This window comes from Prunus dulcis, chromosome 6, assembly GCF_902201215.1.
Source record: "Prunus dulcis chromosome 6, ALMONDv2, whole genome shotgun sequence".
Lineage (NCBI taxonomy): Eukaryota > Viridiplantae > Streptophyta > Magnoliopsida > Rosales > Rosaceae > Prunus > Prunus dulcis.
In genome coordinates, this window is record NC_047655.1 from 10,562,808 (window position 1) to 10,583,391 (window position 20,584).

The following is a 20,584-nucleotide window of genomic DNA, read 5'->3' on the forward strand; positions in this document are numbered from 1 at the left end:
GGACATGAAATATGAATTGAGTAAAAGCCACGCTAATATCACAATATAGTAGTGAAGAGCATTAACTACTATATACCCACAACTTCAAGTTTTAGGATCTCTCATATATTTGGATCCATGGGCTTCCGGCCCAGATATAACAAAATATGTGGGGAGCCTCAATTCATCATTTGATTTTTATACTGATATTATCCATTTCACGGTGTATTCTTAACAACCGAATTCACAAAATATATTTCTTCCTTGAGGTGTCGATTATAACAAAATCGAACTTTATTAAATTCATCATTTTCTTATGCCAAAGAAATATGTGGTGTACCACAATTTGCAATAATACCTCAAGGGTTGTCCATTTAATTGTTGGAACTTTAGGTTCTCAATACTGTTAGATTTTGAACTTCGGGCCAAAATCACATATTCTCATGGTATGGACATTTTTACAATTTTCTGTACATATTTCGGGACTTCAAGCCCTTACATAATTGTCCATATTTTGAGGAACTTCTGGCATCTCATTTAATTGCTCATCCATGAGTTTAAGGAACTGCAGGTTCCTTTTTGTATATAGTGACGGTTTACCCAAAATGGTTAATATTTATGTATACGTCACTATTCATGTATAGTACTATTCATCAAGTCATGAATACGTATCTATTCATGTGTACAGTACATTTGCCAGTACAGTTATTATTCATGTGTACGGCACTTTTAACCAATACGGTACTGTTACATCATCAAGGAACTCTAGGTCCTTATTTACATGTCAAGGATCAAGAATCTTCAAGTCCGATCTCTTGTTTACAAGTATAGTACCGGAGAGACTGCCAGCTCTCATATCAATATCATCATCAAGGATCTTTAAGTCCTGATGTAGTTGTATGATGAGGATCAAGGAACTTCTAATCCTGATCTGTATACTGTAAAAACTCATCATACCGCACAATTAATCCATAAAATAAATTGCTGGTAAATAAATTGTTGGTATAGATGATAATCCCGCACCATACCTTAAATAAAATTAAATGTGTGGTAAACTAAATTGCTTGCTGTATGGACGTTAATCTCGCACCATACCTTAAATAAAATTAAATGTGCGGTAAGGTAAATTGCTTGCTGTATGAACATTAATCCCGCATCATACTTTAAATGAAAGTAAATGTGCAATACAGTAAATTCATAAAGTATGAGGGTTAATTCCACATCATACTTTAAGTAAAAGTAAATGTGCGATAAAGTAAACGTGCTGATACAGACACTAATTCTACTCCATACTTTTAAATAATAAAAAATAAAGACAGTAACGTGGACCGCACCACACTTTGAAATAAATATTGTCGTATGAGTAATAAACCTACACCATACAGCAAATAAATTATGTCGTATGGATAATAAACATACACCATACAATAAATAAATTGTATGGGTAATGAACCTACACTATACAGTAAATAAAATAAATATGAGGATAAAACCACGACTAAAAATATAGGAAGTGAAACCGTCATAGAATCACTATATATATGAGAAAAGTAAAGGCAATTATTGGTGGGTTCTTATCAACACCACGATCAAATAGTATAATATTATTATACTATATATTATTATACTAATATATAATAAGAAAGGGTAAATTACAGTAAACTCCTCAACCTATAGGGTCATTTGCGAGTCCATACCCGATTTTGGGGACATTTATGAGTACATACTCAACGTCGCCGAAAACCTATAATTTGCCCCCTCCGTTAGCGAGATCGTCAGAAAATCTGTTATCTGCCTATATGACATTTGTGAACCCATTTTTTAATGGGAAATAGCTCAAAATGCCACCATTTTAATAATTTTAACTGAAAATACCACCCCTCCCCAATTTTTTTGCAATTATCACCTATAAATACATACTTATTGCCCATTTATTGACCATATAACACTTTTGGTCAGTTTTTGGTTTCTCTCTCAGCTCTCTCTCAACTCTATCTCACAGATTCTCTCTCTCTCTCTCTCTCTCTCTCTCTCTCTCTCTCACCACGCCTCTTCTCACGAAGAAGAAGATCAAGAACAACCTACAAAACCCACAGCTTTGCCTTCAAAACCCAGTTCTTCCTCTTCCTCTCTGTTTTCTTCTCTACCCAAATCCAATTAAAAGGGTGACATTTTGAGCTATTTCCCTATAATGGAATCGTGCAAGGCCCCCAAATCCACCCCCTTTTGACTTAAAACAACAAATCCACAAACCCTAACCAGTGAGAGAGGGAGCTATTTCAATGGCGATACAGACCTCGAGCTCGAGCAAAAGACATGCTTTAGGTGAAACGACTCAAAGCACTTCTTTGGTAAGCTTCCAATTCGCTATTTTCCCACTTCTGTTATTTGGATTAGAGGGACCTTATGGCATAGAAATAGCGACAACATCAAGAAGTAAAAATGAAAGACTGAAACTATAATCTTCTCGCCAAGTGCAACCGTTGACTATTCACGATAGGTTAAACTGTACATGTTTGGAATTTGAAGCAATTGAAAACACGATTGTTGTTTTTATTTTATTTTTCAATAGAAAAAGAACAGAAATCAAGGTTTCTGGTATTTAGTGCATGTATAACATTATGCGTTTATAATGTTTTGCATAGAGTGTGAACTATTTCTACAATGTAATTTGGAGGGAGTTTCTGTGGGGAGTTAATTCTTTAATCTGTCAATGTAGTTTGGAGGGAGTTTCTGTGTAGAGCTAATTCTGGGGCATTTGGAGAAGGAATAATGCGTCCAGTTGTCCCTGTAAAGATAAGTTTATGTTGGTAGCTATTTTCAGGGCATTTGGGGACCTGTAAAGACATGTATTCAGAGCCAAGCTTATCTTTGTGCAATTCAGGTATGATCATAGAGTACAGATGTTATCGATGTAGCATTCACATGTAATGGGTAAAGCTCAATTTTTTGGTATGCAATCATATGGATGGAATTTAACTTGATGTAAATTATATGTAAGAAAGTAAATTTTTGAGTATTGGTATCCAAATGTATGGTCCCTCCTCCTCCTTCCCTCTTCTCTCTTTTTTTCATCATGATGGGGATCAGGGAATTAAGAGTCTTGAAGACTGTTGGCCTCTTAACGCAATCCTTGTGTGTCATCCAAATAGTTAGTTTGGTTTTGGCTTAATTTTTTTGTTTGGGATTGAGAACGTTAACAGGATTTTAGATGGACATCTCATTCATCCTTCCTGTAACTACATTTCATTAATAAATCTGTGAGTGTTAGAAGAAAAATTGAAGTAAAAGAATATATTAGTGTGAGGTTGTGCTACATGCAATCAAGTTCACCATGAGGCCATTAGTTCACAGTAAAATACTGGAGGTCTTTGCCTGCCAACAATTGCAGATTTAATTTTTCTTTCATTTGACAGATGCTGGTCCACACTCGCAAGAGATGTGTCATTTAGTGGTCTAATGGTATGTTGAATAGTGATAGTTTGTATGCATCACCCTTTTTCTTTTGGCCTTTCCCACAATTGCTTGGTAACACTGGGAAAATACGACTGCAACTCCGAATAGTCAAAATTTATTCTAATAGTATTGCTACTTCTTAACATGCACTCCCCCACACTTGGTTATTGCTAGATTTTGTCCCGAAAAGGAAAGAAATACCCTGTTCTGGTCATTGGTGAATCATAGGCAGTTAAGCTTTTTGCCTCTAAAAGATTTAGTTGTCATTATCCTGTTTCTCCCCCCTAATCTGGTTCTTATTTCTAGTATATTAGTTTTGTTTCAAATTATGATTTCATCTGCACTATGCAGGTTATGTTCTATCTGAAGGCTTGAAAGATTGAATAGAATATGGGAAGCAAAATTACATGCAATCCAAATTTCCATAGTCGTGGTATGTTTGAGGGACGCATACAAGAAGGTTTGTCTAGTGGTGGTATGTCTTAAGTCTTGTATAATTGAATTCAGTATTTTTTGTAGGGTGATATATACTTGCCTTGATTCATTGATGGATTATGGAAGTTAGACATGATAGCAAAATGGCCTACCATTTAGTAGTTTTTTATAAGGCCTAACATTTATGTCGAAAATTTTCTATGGTTCATTGGATGGATTATGGAAGTTAGACGTTATAGCAAAAGGGTTTATCAGTTTCCATCTAATGTTTTTGTTAATTTAGTACAAGGGTGGTTGGATGCACATCTCAGAGGTAGCAAATCCAGTTTTAGCTCTTACATTAATGGCAGCACTGCGAATTTCCAAGAAGGATTTAGCATGTCAGTAGATAAAAGGGATTTTACCTTTACAAAGGAGCTGCATGAGAAACTCGCACTAAATTTCTTTCCCATCCGATCTTGTCTGCTGAACAGATTGGGGAATGTTTATGTATCCAATTAAATAATTTGGACAAGATTTTAATGATGTTTTCATGTAATGTGTGTGTATGTATGTTTTTAAGACAAAGGAAATTTAATACATATGCAGATAATTTAATGCCTGGTATTGTTTTGGAACCATAATCGTTGTCAATCTCATTGTTTCTTTAAAAGATTGCTGTGAAATTGTTACTTCATTTTCTTCTTTCATTTGTTTTAAGATATTTTTGTTTGGAGAAAAGGAACTCTGTTTTTGTAATCTAAAAGACTAGGTATCTATGTCCCACATCTTGGGACTAATTGAATGTGCTTTTTGATATTGAAAGGAAGCTAGCATCTTTGGTTGAAAAAAATGAAGGTGTTCCTGCTGAAGTAATTTCTACTTGATTTCAATTTGCCTATAAAACTTGTTGACTGGTGCTCAACAAGTTGGGTTTTTGTAGCTTGAATTGGCGTATAATTTAGGTTCGCTTTTTGCATGTGAGTGTTTTAATGGATTGGATGTTCTACCTGTATGTTTGTCAAATCTCAATCATGTTTTTGAGATGAGTTGTGCAGTAGTGTTGGTTGAAATTAATATGTTATTTATTCATTGAAAGCATATTGTTTCCCGACGGTGAGTATTTGATCAAATTATAATTTGTTGCAGTTTTGTCTTGACAATTTATGTTTCTTTCTCTTTTTCTTTTCAAGTTGTACAAGGAGAAGAAAAGCCACACCCAACTCGTTTCCCTATGAAGAACAAATTTGAGGTTAACAGTTACACAATGTGTTTTAGTTGGTTTGCGCAGACATTGATGTGCAAGTCATACACTGGCGTTGGAGACCATTTTGAGCCAATGGATTTTCCTAGATATCAGAAGTGCAATGGCAAATTAATGAATTGATCTAGACAAAGAGAGACCTGAAGTGATACACATCGACCATTTTTTGTGAGCTGATTCAATAAATAGAAATTGTCTGGTGCTTTTTGTCTTAAGAAGGGTGGTTTAACTTTGCCTTGTTTGCTTTTGGTCTGTAACATTATTTCTCATTGGCTGTTCTTGGAAATATTTTTTTTCTTTCTTTTCTTGTGTATCCCTTAGAACTTGCCTTTTGCCTTATGGAATTGTGGATGTTTATTTGTATGTAGTAATGGTGGATTTGTGTGCAGTGAGAATTTCTAATTTCGAGTCATGTGGTTGACTTTTGCATATATGAAGAATTATTTGTTATTCATACATTAATCGAATTCTTTGAGTTTGCATACAGTCAAGTATTATACATAAACTTTGTGGAATTTTTAAAAACCTTTGGTTTGGGGAAAAGAAATGTACATGTCAATTTCATAACTGTAAAGTATAGAGATGGTTACCAAATATCATGTTGAGCACTGTGACCCCTAAGTATAGAGATGGTTACCAAATATCATGTTCAGCGCTATGACCCGTGCAAAGTTAAAATGCATAAATTAGTTTACTAGTTGTTCTTTATCGTTTTGAAGATTCATTACTTGTTCCCAAAATTAGTTATCCCTATTAGATCACATAATGTTTGAACTAATGGTCATCACCTCAATCCTGCCTTTGCTTGCTAGGAGAAGCTCTGCTGTTTACTTTTTTTTTTGTCAAAAGGTTTAATGGAAAGCTATCTATCCATTCCAAATTAAATTCATGTGTTCTTTGTTTTCCTTACAGGAAAATGGAGGTCAAACAATGGACATATGTCAAAAAAAAAAACAGAGGAAGTGCATAATTTGTTTCTGCCTAAAACGCAATAAACTGGTGATAGGTTGGTGATACACTAGTGATAGAGAGGCGATAAAAGGGTGCTAGAAATTGCTGTTTCTGTTTATTTTGGGCTTCTTCTTTTGTTTCATTTCATTTACTTAGCTTTAATAGTTGGATGATTACGAGATGAATTTGTGTGAATTAATAATACAACAAGTACATATATGAAGAAGATTAAGATGAAGAACATATCGTATCACCAAACATAATCAAACCACCAAATGTAATCATCCTTTTCTTCAACCCATCACGAAGCATTTGCATATTTATTCATACCTTCCTTTTTTGGTAAATTATTTTTTAGTTGTTATTATTTTTTAAAATAATTTCTTACAATGTCTTACGGTGCAATTATAATGCACCTGACTGCCTGTTTTTGAAAGGCACGTTGTTTCTTTCTCGTCGTCGTCTTCTTTTTGAATGAAGTAGGGCCTAAACCGTAAACCCATTGATGAGTCGTAGTCAATATACATACAATATAATGGCAATATTAGGCCAATATACATACACTAGAGAGGCAATATTTGGGCAATATAACGGCAATACAGCAGCAATAGTATCACAATATAATGCAATAGGGTGGCAATATGCATACAATATGAATGCAATACAAAGGCAATATTAGTACAATACGAATGCAATAGGACAGCAATATTAAGTCAATCTACATACAATACACACACATCCATTACAGACTACAATTTAGACATGCAAAATAAATCGCCACCAAACCCTAACAATACTATCCCGCGAAGGGAAAAGGAAGGCAACACTTTGACATCGCATCACCCAGCACTGCATGAACCGAACCAGCACTCACCCTTACTAGAGGTCCATCAAAAGATCCATGTCTTTGGCCTTCCTCCTCGCTGCATGCATGAGGCTATATATGATGAGCCATTCCCTCTCCACCCATATTCAGCACCTGCCAGACACCAGCTACATCAATTTCTCTCCAATTGTAGTCTGGTGAGATGACCGAAGCATAATCTTGGAACATTTCGAAGCCGTTGTTGAAACATTCAACTATGTCATGGTTATATTCTTCAGATTTTGTGAATTTTTTGATAACATATTTCTTTGTCTTTTCCAATTTTAACTTGAGGGACTCTAACTCTTTTAGAGTTTGCTTCACTTCTCCAGCATATGCTTTGTTCAACTTGTTGGCCAAGTTTCCCATAACTTGGCCATGAATATCACATTTGCTCTCCCACCAATCTGTTGCCTTAGACAAATATTGGAGGTCGTGCTTGACGGCATAGATTTTGTCAAGTGGATCATTGCTCTCAGCCTCACTTCCAGATGAAGTGGGATCGTGATTGGGAGTCAGAGGTGGAGATGGGAACGGCACATGCCAAGGCTGGTCTCTAGAACTGCAGACTGCGCAAAAACAAATAAAGGTACATTCAGTCTCCAGTTTGACGTTATCAACACTTTTAAACAACAATAACAGGAAGAATAATTACCTTTCCTGTTAAGAAGGTGCCTATGCTGCAGAAATGGTAGGAAGGTTCAGTTATATGTAGGAACTTGTCTGAAGTATATAGGGACAATGCTTTTTCCTGGAACTTTTCTTCCTCTGCAATCATCAACTTAATTGGAGAAACCATATTTCCCTGCACGCCAATATTATAAAAATAATTTGAGTTCATTGCAATCTAGACAATAACAAGCAATAAACAATCAACACTTATCAACAACCTATTATAGGATATTAAGCGAAAAATAAACAAAAAATACAGAGCATAAACAAAACCCCAGCTATTTACAACTGACCTACTAATTCAACGGCTCAAAGCCAGTTAGAAAATTGTCATATTCAAATAAATAGTGCTGGTTATAACTCTTTTATCAGTTACAACTGTTTAGTAAGCCAGTTAAGGTTAGCTGTAACTATAATAAGATGGTGCAATGTAATTTCTTAGCACCTCTTATCTCTATAACCACTCTGTCAAAGTTGTGCTCACAATGGTGAAAGGACCAGCCCCGAATTTTCCCAAAATCCGAGACGAATCCTTTGGAATTCCTGACATCCCCCGATGCCGGGCCCACTTACTAAAGACCGAGACTTTCTGCCGAAATTTCGACAGAGTCTCCTCTATAAATTGGACATTTCCCAAAATTTATACCTGCATAAAAACACAATTTATATTCCCAACTGGCAGCATGCACAATATCAATTCATGCAATTCACACAAATGGCCTTCGGCCTTTCAACATTTCAACAAACTACCAGACACACTAACAAAACAATTCATGCCTCGAATAAGGCGGGCAATACATTCAAATAACGACTATGACTAACATTAGTCTGCGGCTGCACCTAATAACCTTAGGCTGCCTACGTACCCTCCTAGAGGGATCAAGCCACACGTAGTTCTCTTGTAAAAACCTAATTCCACACTTAGACGATACCTCATTTCATTTCTCCGTATTTCACATAATCTCCCCATACGCCGGTACAACCAACGCCACGTATGGGGTCTGTCAACACGCCGGATAACCTACGCCACGTGCGACCATGCCATACTATCACATATCTCCCCATACGCCGGTACAACCAACGCCACGTATGGGGTCTGTCGACACGCCGGATAACCTACGCCACGTGCGACCTCAACACAGTATCTCACAATCTCCCCATACGCCGGTACAACCAACGCCACGTATGGGGCCTGTCTCAACGCCGGATAACCTACGCCACGTGAGACCTGAACATCATATCACAAATCTCCCCATACGCCGGTACAACCAACGCCACGTATGGGGTTTGTCCGCACGCCGGATAACCTACGCCACGTGGGACCTAACTTTCACTTGATGGTACTCGTAGTGAATCCAAAATCCGGGGAGGTACTTGAGGTAGTGCATATAGCACTCCAACTGACATTCTAGACTCTGTTGTACCCTTGTACAACCATATAATTATATTTTAATTCTAATATTGCGTAAATCCCAACAATAGTCTAGCACCCGATAATCCCCCTGGGAAGGTGAGATTACTTCGGGAGACTCACGGTCAACCAAGGGTCAAACTACCCTAACCCTGGTCAAACGGGCCCACGGGGACCACGACCTCCAAACACCGATCCGAAAGTTCCTATGGGTTCTATAAGGTATAGGACACTTGTCCTGCAAGTTTGGTTCAGATCGGACGGTCGGATCGCTCACGATCGCACGATCTAACAGTTAATATAAAATATAAACTTTAAATTATTAAATCGGAACATCCGGGGCTACGATTCACAATCCGTGAATTCCTCCATGATCCTAGAAATACCTAGATTAACATATATTATATTCGAGACCATCTAACGGTCCCAACCTATCGAACCCGGATAACGCGCAATAGGCGATATCCGTTCGATAGTCAAACGATGTCCGAATTGAGATCCGCGAAACCCTACGCACTCGTGACAACCAGGAGATCGCATTGGGACAATAATACCCCTCTGCTACAGTGCCCACGCGGTGCCACACGCGCGGGCAGCGTGTGGGTGTCCAAAGCGATCAAGTTTCGCCGGAAAATCTCAACATCTCGGGCCAAGACTTCTACCCTAGGTATAACACCCTATTTAGAGTCACTTTTGTTCTTGGTCCTACCCCAAAAAGTGACCGGAAGTGGCCGAAAACAAACTCCCAAAATCGGCATAATTTCAAATCGAAGATCAACTATCCTAGGCTCAAAATTAACGAAATCCTATCCAACCATCAGCTAGAGCATGGAAAATAGGTGGAAAACCATACCTTACTCGTCAAATTTGGAGAAGAAATGAGAGAGAACGAGCTCCTTGAAATTTGGGTTAAAACCAGTCGGATTTTCGCATTTTTCGGCGAGCACAGGTGGTTCCAGTGGCTGAGATTGGTCGGGATGGGAAGAGGAAGATGGCACGGTTCTTTTGGGACCGGTGCCACCCCCAGCGGTGGCCGGATGCGACGGTGGTGGCCCAAAAACCACCGCAGTGAACAGTAACAGGGGGGTTGTTTCTGCGCAGGGAGAGAGAGAGAGAGAGAGAAAATCTGATTTTTATAAAAAAATCCCATTTCAAAATATTTACGGTTGTGCCACTGGGTTTCTTTTGACCATATCTCTCTCGTTACAACTCCGATTCGAGCCCACTACGTGTCTATGAACTTGTCTCAGTACGACCTATCCAAAAATGCCAGTCACTACCCCAAACTCCCTCCGGTTAAGAATATGACCAACATGCCCTTAATAAATAAATAATTTAAATAAGGGTTAAATTTGGGGTCGGGGTGTTACAAATGGGGTTTTCTTGGACACAAATACTAATAACTAGCTGCTAGCAATACCAATATCCTATGATCAAAGAGTCGTTGTTCATAATGTATGCATATCGTTTTTCTATTATAAATCAATTGTTCAAAATTATTGCATTCAAATTCATAATTAAGCTCACATACTTTTTTCAAAAAAAACAAAACAAAACAAACTCAGCACTTATCAAGAGCCTAGTATTATATCATTGTATTCAAAGAGCATATTACCCCACTATTGTATTCAAACGAGCATTTTTTATTTCTAAAAGCACATTTTGCTCCGCAAAATTGTGTATTTAAGGAGCCTATTGCTCTGCATTTCAAATGAGGCAAATATATAGGTTTGATTTTGGTTTATCCCCAAAACCTCCCTAGGCCACAGCCCACTGTAGCCTTTGTCCTAGTTCCGCTAGTGTATTCTAGGGTTCTTGTAATGATCTATTGACTTTGTTGAAACTATGTTTTCTTCTTTGCCAATCGGTAGATAAGAATTTTAGAGCAGCAGAGCAAGAGAGAACACTATCATGCATGCTATCAAATTGCATTTACTCTGATTACAATGACAATTGAACCTATAATTTTTCTAATACATGAAGCATGATGAAGGTATTAAGATGCAACTGTCCAAGAGGCTTCAATCGGCGGCAGAACAAACATGAGCACACGCCCTTACTTTAGCACAAAAGATGCGCCGGTGTCCTCCAACGTTCCAATTAATAGACTCCTTGAGAAGTCTCTGTGATTCTTCTCTCCTCCTAAATAAGAAAGTGAAGCAAATAGTCGCAAGCAATTACGTAACATCCAATCCACATGGAAGATTGATTACACAGTCACAGTACCAGTAGATTTAAGGAATTTATATGCATCTTCGAACTCTTACACTGACCATGCACACACCGCTGTTTACTTTTAACCTCATAATTCAAAGTTGAAAGAAACTAAAAATCAACATTTCAATGCCTCACATACAAGAACAGGGGAGTTTTTCTACAACAACTTCTACAATGCACCAAAATAATAGCCTAGCAGATTCAAGTACTTTTACTCTAAATAAAATGCTATATAAGCGATTCACTTAAATGATGAAGGACAAAGAAATTTTCTTTCAACTGTTTTGGAAAACAAAGCAAAACATTTTAGCCTCATACCACAAATATTTTCAGTAATTGTTGAAAGCATAGCTCTTTATATCCTCCACAGCTTGTTTACGACGTTGTATCTGAAGTTCTAGAATGTGAATTAACGTTGCCCTAGCCTGTATGTGAAAGGACCCGCCCCGAATTTTCCCAAAATCCGAGACGAATCTTTTGGAATTCCGGACATCCCCCGATGCCGGGCCCACTTACTAAAGACCGAGACTTTCTGCCGAAATTTCGACAGAGTCTCCCCTATAAATTGGATAACCTACGAAATTTTGACAGAGTCTCCCCTATACATATGGGGCCTGTCCCAACGCCGGATAACCTACGCCACGTGGGACCTCAACATCATATCACAAATCTCCCCATACGCCGGTACAACCAACGCCACGTATGGGGCCTGTCGACAAGCCGGATAACCTACGCCACGTGCGACCTCAACACAATACTACAATATCTCCTCATACGCCGGTACAACCAACGCCACGTATGGGGCCTGTCTCAACGCCGGATAACCTACGCCACGTGAGACCTGACTTTCACTTGGTGGTGCTTGTAGTGAATCCAAAATCCGGGGAGGTACTCAAGGTAGTGCGTATAGCACTCCAAACTGACATTCTAGACTCTTTTGTACCGTTGTACAAACATATATAATTTTAATTATATAAACAAATATTCTAATATTGCGTAAACCCCAACAATAGTCTAACACTAGATAATCCCCCTGGGAAGGTGAGATTACTCCGGGAGACTCACGGTCAACCAAGGGTCAAACTACCCTAACCCTGGTCAAACGGGCCCACGGGGACCACGACCTCCAAACTCCGATCCGAAAGTCCCTATGGGTTCTATAGGGTATAGGACACTTGTCCTGCAAGTTTGGTTCAGATCGGACGGTCGGATCGCTCACGATCGCACGATCTAACGGTTAATATAAAATATAAACTTTAAATTATTAAATTGGAACATCCGGGGCTCCGATTCACAATCCGTGAATTCCAACACGATCCTAGAATTACCCAGATTAACATATATTAAATTTGGGACCATCCGACGGTCCCACCCTATCGAACCCGGATAACGCTCAATATGCGATCGTCCGTTCGATAGTCAAACGACGTCCGAACTGAGATCCGAGAAATCCTACGCACTCGTGACAACTAGGAGATCGCATTGGGACAATAATGCCCCTATGCTACAGTTCCCACGCGCTGCCACGCGCGCGGGCAGCGTGTGGGTGTCCAAAGCGATAAAGGTTCGCCGGAAAATCTCAACATCTCGGGCCAAGACTTCTACCCTAGGTATAACACCCTATTTGGAGTCCCTTTTGTTCTTGGGATTACCCTAAAAACTGACTGGAAGTGGCCGGAATCGGATACCCAAAACCGGCCAAAACCTATGTTGGAAATCAGTTAATCTACACTCAAAATTAACGAAATCCTACCCAACCATCAGCTAGAGCATGGAAAATAGGTAGAAAAACATACTTTACGCGTCCAATTTGGTGGAGAAATGAGGGAGAACAAAGGGTCGAAAGTTTTGTAAAAATCTGTCTAAACCGCTGCCTTTCGTGGCTGATTCCGGCGACCACGGTGGCGGATAGAGGCGGCGCTGGGGTGGAATGTAAAGTAGGGAGTGTGGTGGTTCCAACGGGACCGGTGCCGCCCCAACTGGCGGCGTGTGGTGGCGGTGGCGACGACGAGAAGTCGCTGTCGTCGCAAAGGGGGGGAGGGATTTTCTGGGTTTTTTTTCGCAGGAGAGAGAGAGAGAGAAATCTGGTTTTAAAAAAACAACTTCGAAATATTTATGATTTTGCCACTGAACTTGTTTTGCTCGTAACTTCTTCGTTCCAACTCCGAATTGGGCCCACTACGTGTCTACGGACTCGTCTCAGTACGACCTATCCAAAAATACAAGTCACGGTCCCAAACTCTCTCCGGTTAAAAATATGACTAAAATACCCTTAAATAATTAAATAATTAAATAATTAAATAAGGGTTAAATTTGGGGAAATTTGGGGTCGGGGTGTTACAGACTACCCCCCTTATAAAAATTTCGTCCCCGAAATTTCCGACCTGTCACTCAAAGGGTTATGAGCATTGGGCCCGCATTTACCATTCGGGACCCCCAGCTCTTCCTTGGAAAGCTAGACGCTTCCATTTGTGATTTGATTCTCTTCTAGTTGTCCTACTAAAAGAGGATCCACGTTCTTTGACTTGTTGATATTTTCCTTCTTTCTTCAGAATCGATAGGCAGCATTGCCAACACGATGCTTTGAAAGGAAGGTCAGAAAGGATCATTTTTACCGAATTGTAATCATCATCGATCTCTCTCGACCATGATCCATTTCTGATTCCGATGAAAGATCTCTACTCAAACGTGCTCACACGAGAGGAGACCCCGAAGCACTCTCTCCATTTCCACAGGGAGGATTACCAAATCCATCTGGGTCTCATCCTTGGATTTGACCACAGTATTCCCACCACACACGAGCCTCTTTCTGAAAGAGAATTAAGGCTGTCATGATCTCTTCCACACTTGTGATTTCGATTATACTAACGCCACCTCTCAGACCTTGGATCCCTTGATCCAATGTCGGGGAGTTGTTCGTTCTAGAGAAAGGTTGTGCTCTTAGTATCTTCGACTCGTTGCTCAAGGCATACAGTCGAAAATTAGCAACATGTTCAGGCAATGGAGGATCCCTATAAGCAGGTTGATCAACACCCTATCCTCCCGCCCATGCGGACTCAACGTCGCAAGGTGCCATTCCGAGACGGAACCCATTTTGATCCCCACAACTTAAGGATGCACATAAGGTGCAGGGTCCATAGGAAATTGAACCTAGAGCTCTGATACCAACTGAAAGGACCCGCCCCGAATTTTCCCAAAACCCGAGACGAACCCTTTGGAATTCCTGACATCACCCCGATGCCGGGCCCACTTACTAAAGACCGAGACTTTCTTCCGAAATTTCGGCAGAGTCTCCCCTATAAATTGGACATTTCCCAAAATTTATACCTGCATAAAAACACAATTTATATTCTCAACTGGCAGCATGCACAATATAATTTCATGCAATTCACACAAATGGCCTTCGGCCTTCCATTAATTCTCAACCAACTACCAAACAATTCGAATACAAATTATGACTAATATTTAGTCTGCGGCTGCACCTAATAACCTTAGGCTGCCTACGTACCCTCCTTGAGGGATCAAGCCACACGTAGTTCTCTTGTAAAACCTAATTCCACACTTAGGCGATACCTCATTTCATTTCTCTGTATTCCACATAATCTCCCCATACGCCGGTACAACCAACGCCACGTATGGGGTCTGTCGACACGCCGGATAACCTACGCCACGTGCGACCATGTCATACTATCACATATCTCCCCATACGCCTGTACAATCAACGCCACGTATGGGGTCTGTCTCAACGCCGGATAACCTACGCCACGTGAGACCTACACATCATATCACATAACTCCCCATACGCCGGTACAACCAGCGCCACGTATGGGGCCTGTCCCAACGCCGGATAACCTACGCCACGTGGGACCTCAACATTATATCATAAATCTCCCCATACGCCGGTACAACCAACGCCACGTATGGGGCCTGTCGACACGCCGGATAACCTACGCCACGTGCGACCTCAACACAATATCACAATATCCCCCTCATACGCCGGTACAACCAACGCCACGTATGGGGTCTGTCTCAACGCCGGATAACCTACGCCACGTGAGACCTGACTTTCACTTGGTGGTGCTTGTAGTGAATCCAAAATCCGGGGAGGTACTTAAGGTAGTGCGTATAACACTCCAAACTGACATTGTAGACTCTTTTGTACCCTTGTACAAACATATATAATTTTAATTATATAAACAAATATTCTAATATTGCGTAAACCCCAACAATAGTCTAGCACCAGATAATCCCTCTGGGAAGGTGAGATTACTCCGGGAGACTCACGGTCAACCAAGGGTCAAACTACCCTAACCCTGGTCAAACGGGCCCACGGGGACCACGACCTCCAAACTCTAATCCGAAAGTTCCTATGGGTTTTATAAGGTATAGGACACTTGTCTTGCAAGTTTGGTTCAGATCGGACGGTCGGATCGCTCACGATCACACGATCTAACGGTTAATATAAAACATAAACTTTAAATTATTAAATCGGAACATCCGGGGCTCCGATTCACAATCCGTGAATTCCTACACAATCCTAGAATTACCTAGATTAACATATATTAAATTTGGGACCATCCGACGGTCCCACCCTATCGAACCCGGATAACGCTCAATATGCGATCGTCCGTTCGATAGTCAAACGACGTCCGAATTGAAATCCGCGAAATCCTACGCGCTCGTGACAACTAGGAGATCGCATTGGGACAATAATGCCCCTATGCTACAGTACCCACGCGCTGCCACACGCGCGGGCAGCGTGTGGGTGTCCAAAGCGATAAAGGTTCGCCGGAAAATCTCAACATCTCGGGCCAAGACTTCTACCCTAGGTATAACACCATATTTGGAGCCACTTTTGTTCTTGGGCTTACCCCAAAAACTGACCGGAAGTGGCCGGAATCGGAGACCCAAAACCGGCCAAAACCTAAGTTGGAAATCAGTTAATCTACGCTCAAAATTAACGAAATCCTACCCAACCATCAGCTAGAGCATGAAAAATAGGTAGAAAACCATACCTTACTCGTCCAATTTGGTGGAGAAATGAGAGAGAACGAAGGGTCGAAAGTTTTGTAAAATCTGTCCAAACCGCTGCCTTTCGTGGCTGATTCCAGCGACCACGGTGGCGGATCGAGGCGGCGCTGGGGTGGAATGGAAAGTATGGAGTGTGGTGGTTCCAACGGGACCGGTGCCACCCCAAGTGGCTGCGTGTGGTGGCGGTGGCGACGACGAGAAGTCGCTGTCGTCGCAAGGGAGGGGGAGGGATTTTCTGGGTTTTTTCGCAGGAGAGAGAGAGAGAGAGAGAGAGAGAGAGAGAGAGAAAATCTGGTTTTAAAAAAACAACTTCGAAATATTTACGGTTTTGCCATTGTCGATGTTTTGATCGTAACTTCTTCGTTACAACTCCGAATCGAGCCCACTACGTGTCTACGGACTCAACTCAATACAACATTCTAAGACCCAAAACTATCTTACTTGATGGGGACGCAATGAGTTGAGAAGATGATGCAAGTTCTTGAAGATAAGAGATATATCTTCCACTCTCCTCGCGTACTGTGATGGTCTCTCTACAAGAATATCAGCCAGCTCCAAAATGTGCAGCTGCAATTCTCTGTTAAGTGACCTCAGTTCCTTCTTAAAATCTAAGAAGGATCACAATTTTTGTCAAAGAAGCATAAAACATTTTAGAGGCGAAAAACAAACACATGCATATGCACAATATATATATATATATGTAAAGAAGACACTAGAATAAACAGACATACACGCATGTGCACATGTAGTTCTTATTTGTTTCTTGTTAGTTATTATCAATAAAATCATGCTCTGCAAACCAGATGATACATACCCCCTAACACTCTTCACCTTTCTAGAGAGGACATTTGTATTGCACTAAAGAAGGCTCATTAAGGGATCATATTTTAGTCGTAATGTCGGATCTATCATGCATGACAACATTTTCTAGTATGGATTGGATATATGCCATAGCCTAGAAAACTATGGCAATCAATCAGAAATGTGGAGTAACTGTAACCAAGAAAGTTGTAGATAACTGTAACGAAGAGAACATTTCTCAGTCTAGTAACCGTGTTCTAACTTAGCAAAGAAAATCTCTCTTTTGCTAACATCTTTCCAAAGAAAATTATAGTTAACTAGTTTATAAAAATGATAAATAATAATAAGATAATTCAACCAATGCTAAGAAGAAACTGCAATAGATGATGATTGCAACAGTGCTTGAAGCAAGAAAAAGTTCACATTAATTCCTAAATTTCAAAAGCAGTAATTTCACATGACAATACAAATAATTAAAACTAGAACGGAGGGAGGCATACCAATGTTTGGGCCTTTTGGATACAGTTGATGCACTCCCTGATCTTCCAAGCTCGGAAGAATGTCATCAGTCTATATAAAATAAGATAAAACTAATTAAGAAGAGATTACAAGGAAAACAAAGAAATCATACATTGATAACATCAACACAGTAGATTATAGAATTACACATATTTTCCAAACTCAACATTCAAAGCCAACAACTTTAAAGGTCATATATGACATTCTTGGCTAAAGCAACTGCTATAAAGGAGAGATGGCATTCTTCAAACAGTAAATTCAACAAACTTTACTTTTCACAAAAACTTCTAGCATCTAGTCATTAGTGACAAAAGCAATTTTCAGAAATCAAATTACACAGTTTATATAAATTTTGACAGGAAGAATGCAAAGAATGAGAAAAGCTCATAGTGTAATTGTCACCATAACAAATGCATGTCCCTTAAATCGGAGAGGGCGGCTCCGGAGCTGATTTGGGATCTTGCAAGTAATCTTTGTAGAGCTTATAATACAGTGGTGGTGGTGGATATGTCGCTGTAGCCATTGCCAGCACCTTCTGGCCAAACCTAAATCAACCAAGTTTAAAGAAAACAATCATGCCAAGCGCAGCTCTCCAAATCAAACAGAAAACAAACTGAAATAACCTAATAGAAATATTAAGAAATCACCCAATTATGTACATAGAAACACTGAATTTAAACCTAGAAACACAGTCTCCTTTGCATCACGACACTGACACCTAAAGCGAACACACAGCCACACAATTGTTTAAACCAAACCATAAACCTGCAATTTCCTTTTAACAGAGACAAAGTACCCACACCTCCATCTGCATCTCCACCACTCTATCACCCAAACCACAATCAAATGCATTCTACCAAACCAAAAATCAAGCCCATTTAAAAATGCCATAAACAAAACATTCTCAAAAGATTACAGGGAACCCAAAACCATCCCATAAATCCATATGCAAAATTTGATTATAAGCATGTAGATTCCAGAAGTCGTTTTTGACAATTACCCATCCATAAACAACGTCCCTTCCTTTGCTTTGATTTGAACAATTAAATCAGAATATTGTGGAATTAATTCTTGTAGAAATCACAAAGCCTAGAGCTTAAAATCTCATCAAAAAATATAGATAGTTGGGACTTACCCAGACAAAGGTGAACGAAGCCCAAACGTTTTGTGACAAAATGAAGAGTTTGATTTTTGTGAAGAGTGCCTGCGAACGAGTGAGAGTGGGTGTGAGTTATTACCTAGTTCATAGAAACCCATAAACCCTCAACCCTAGAGAAACCCCTAAACCAATTTCATAGAAATCCATAAACCCTAAACCAGTTTCTGAGCAACCCCTAAACCAATTTCGAAGAAACCCCTAAATCAATTTCTTACAAATCCATACACCATAAACCAAATTCACAAAAACCCCAAATTTCAAAGAAAAGGAAGATGAACAGTACCTCGTGGATGTCAACTGTGGAGTTAAGCTTGGATGAACAGCCCCTGCTGAGGGAGAAAGACAATTGTGTCGGAGAGAGAGAGAGAGAGTTACACGAGGGAGAGAGCTGAGAGACAGAGAGACGGGCTGAAGAGAGAGATGGAGCCAAGAGAGTTGAGAGAGAACCCAATTTCTGAAAAACTGATATAGGTACAATCAGTCCACAATAAATATGTATTTATATGTGATAGTTGTAAAAAAAATTGGGAAGGGGTGGTATTTTTAGTTAAAATTATGAAAATGGTGGCATTTTAAGCTATTTCCCTCTTTTTTAACACTTCCACAACATAAAGTTGTGAATATAAAACAGGAGGGCCGTGTTTGGTAATTAGGATTGAATTAAATTAGGAGATAATATTGGAATTTTATTGGACTGGAAATAATAAGTAATCTTTATTAATTGGCACTAGTGTTTGGATTTTGTGTCTGGACTCCCGGTCTTATGTACCTTTTTTTTAGAATAAGTTATCTTATAAAACTGCATGTAATTAAATTATGGTGAGCTTATCTTTTGTCCTATATATTATACAGTCCCCTTCTATTGAGGGATCCCTCAAATAATTTTATTTGAGGGATGCCCTTTAAGGTACCCTACAATTTTTTTCCCAATGATCCAAACCATCTATTTTTTAAGTCTTCATTCATAGATCATCCTTACAAAAAATTAGACAAATCAGAAACCGTTTCGACATCCAATTGTGTCTTACAAAATCAATGAATACGGTGCTTTAAGAAAATGCTAAAATTTCAATAACCTAATTGAGTGGTTAAATGATATCGGATTCAAGTGATTTTTTGTAGAGATGATCTTTGAATGAGTATCTACAAAATAGATGGTTTGGATTAGTGAAATACAATCCGGAATAGGGCCTACAAGGGGTGTCCCTCAAATAAGTTATCTGAGGGATCCCTCAATGGAAGCTCTCTGTATATATATATATATATATATATATATATATATATATATATATATAGTCCCCTTTATTGAGGGATCCTTCAAATAATTTTATTTGAGGGACGCCATTTAAGGTACCCTACAATTTGTTTCCCAATGATCCAAACCATCTATTTTTTAGGTCTTCATTCATAGATCATCCTTACAAAAAATTAGACAAATCGGAAACCGTTTCAACATTCAATTGTGTCTTATAAAATCAATTAACACGGTGCTTCAAGAAAATGCTAAAATTTCAATAACTTAATTGAGTGGTCAAATGATATCGGATTCAAGTGATTTTTTTGTAGAGATGAGCTTTGAATGAGTATCTATACAAAATAAACGGTTTGGATTAGTGAAATACAATCTGGAGTGGGACCTACAAGAGGTGTCCCTCAAATAAGCTTATTTGAGGAATCTCTCAATAGAAGCTCTCTGTGTGTGTATATATATATATATATATATATATATATATATATTAGCACCAAATGTGGTAGGGGATTGAACTAAGCTAATATCCAATACCCACCAAACCAAACGAGGCCTTGGAGGGTTTGACTATATAGTTGAGCCTGTGGAGACAAGAC

At 39.3% G+C, this 20,584-nt stretch overlaps 2 protein-coding genes and 1 long non-coding RNA gene across 3 annotated transcripts in view; 2 read left to right on the forward strand and 1 right to left on the reverse strand.

Annotated features, from left to right (window-relative positions):
• Window positions 1–1,729, forward strand: part of LOC117630258 (sentrin-specific protease 2-like) — a 2,521-nt gene extending 792 nt beyond the window's left edge. The window contains exon 3 of the mRNA XM_034363004.1: window positions 1,657–1,729. Within this exon, the coding sequence (XP_034218895.1) occupies window positions 1,657–1,729 (73 nt within the window). The remainder of the gene's footprint in view (window positions 1–1,656) is intronic.
• Window positions 1,730–2,044: 315 nt separating this feature from the next.
• LOC117632023 lies at window positions 2,045–4,471 on the forward strand. The gene is made up of 3 exons (XR_004586419.1): window positions 2,045–2,330; window positions 2,804–2,863; window positions 3,787–4,471. It is a non-coding gene; the product is annotated as an uncharacterized LOC117632023 (long non-coding RNA).
• Window positions 4,472–11,558: 7,087 nt separating this feature from the next.
• LOC117630259 (mediator of RNA polymerase II transcription subunit 7b-like) lies at window positions 11,559–18,065 on the reverse strand. The gene is made up of 4 exons (XM_034363006.1): window positions 17,983–18,065; window positions 17,562–17,631; window positions 16,702–16,868; window positions 11,559–11,654 (listed from the first exon to the last, which is right to left on the reverse strand). Exons 1-4 carry the CDS (start codon window positions 17,983–17,985, stop codon window positions 11,559–11,561), a joined length of 336 nt encoding a protein of 111 aa, XP_034218897.1. The 5' UTR covers window positions 17,986–18,065.
• Window positions 18,066–20,584: the final 2,519 nt, after the last annotated feature.

Excerpts from the sequence above, each read along its gene's own strand:
- LOC117630259 (XM_034363006.1), bottom strand. Across the intron at positions 16,869-17,561 it reads TCCAAAAGGCCCAAACATTG|ATTTTAAGAAGGAACTGAGG; the intron begins GTATGCCTCCCT and ends GATCCTTCTTAG. Across the intron at positions 11,655-16,701 it reads ACTCATTGCGTCCCCATCAA|GCTAGGGCAACGTTAATTCA; the intron begins GTAAGATAGTTT and ends TTTCACATACAG.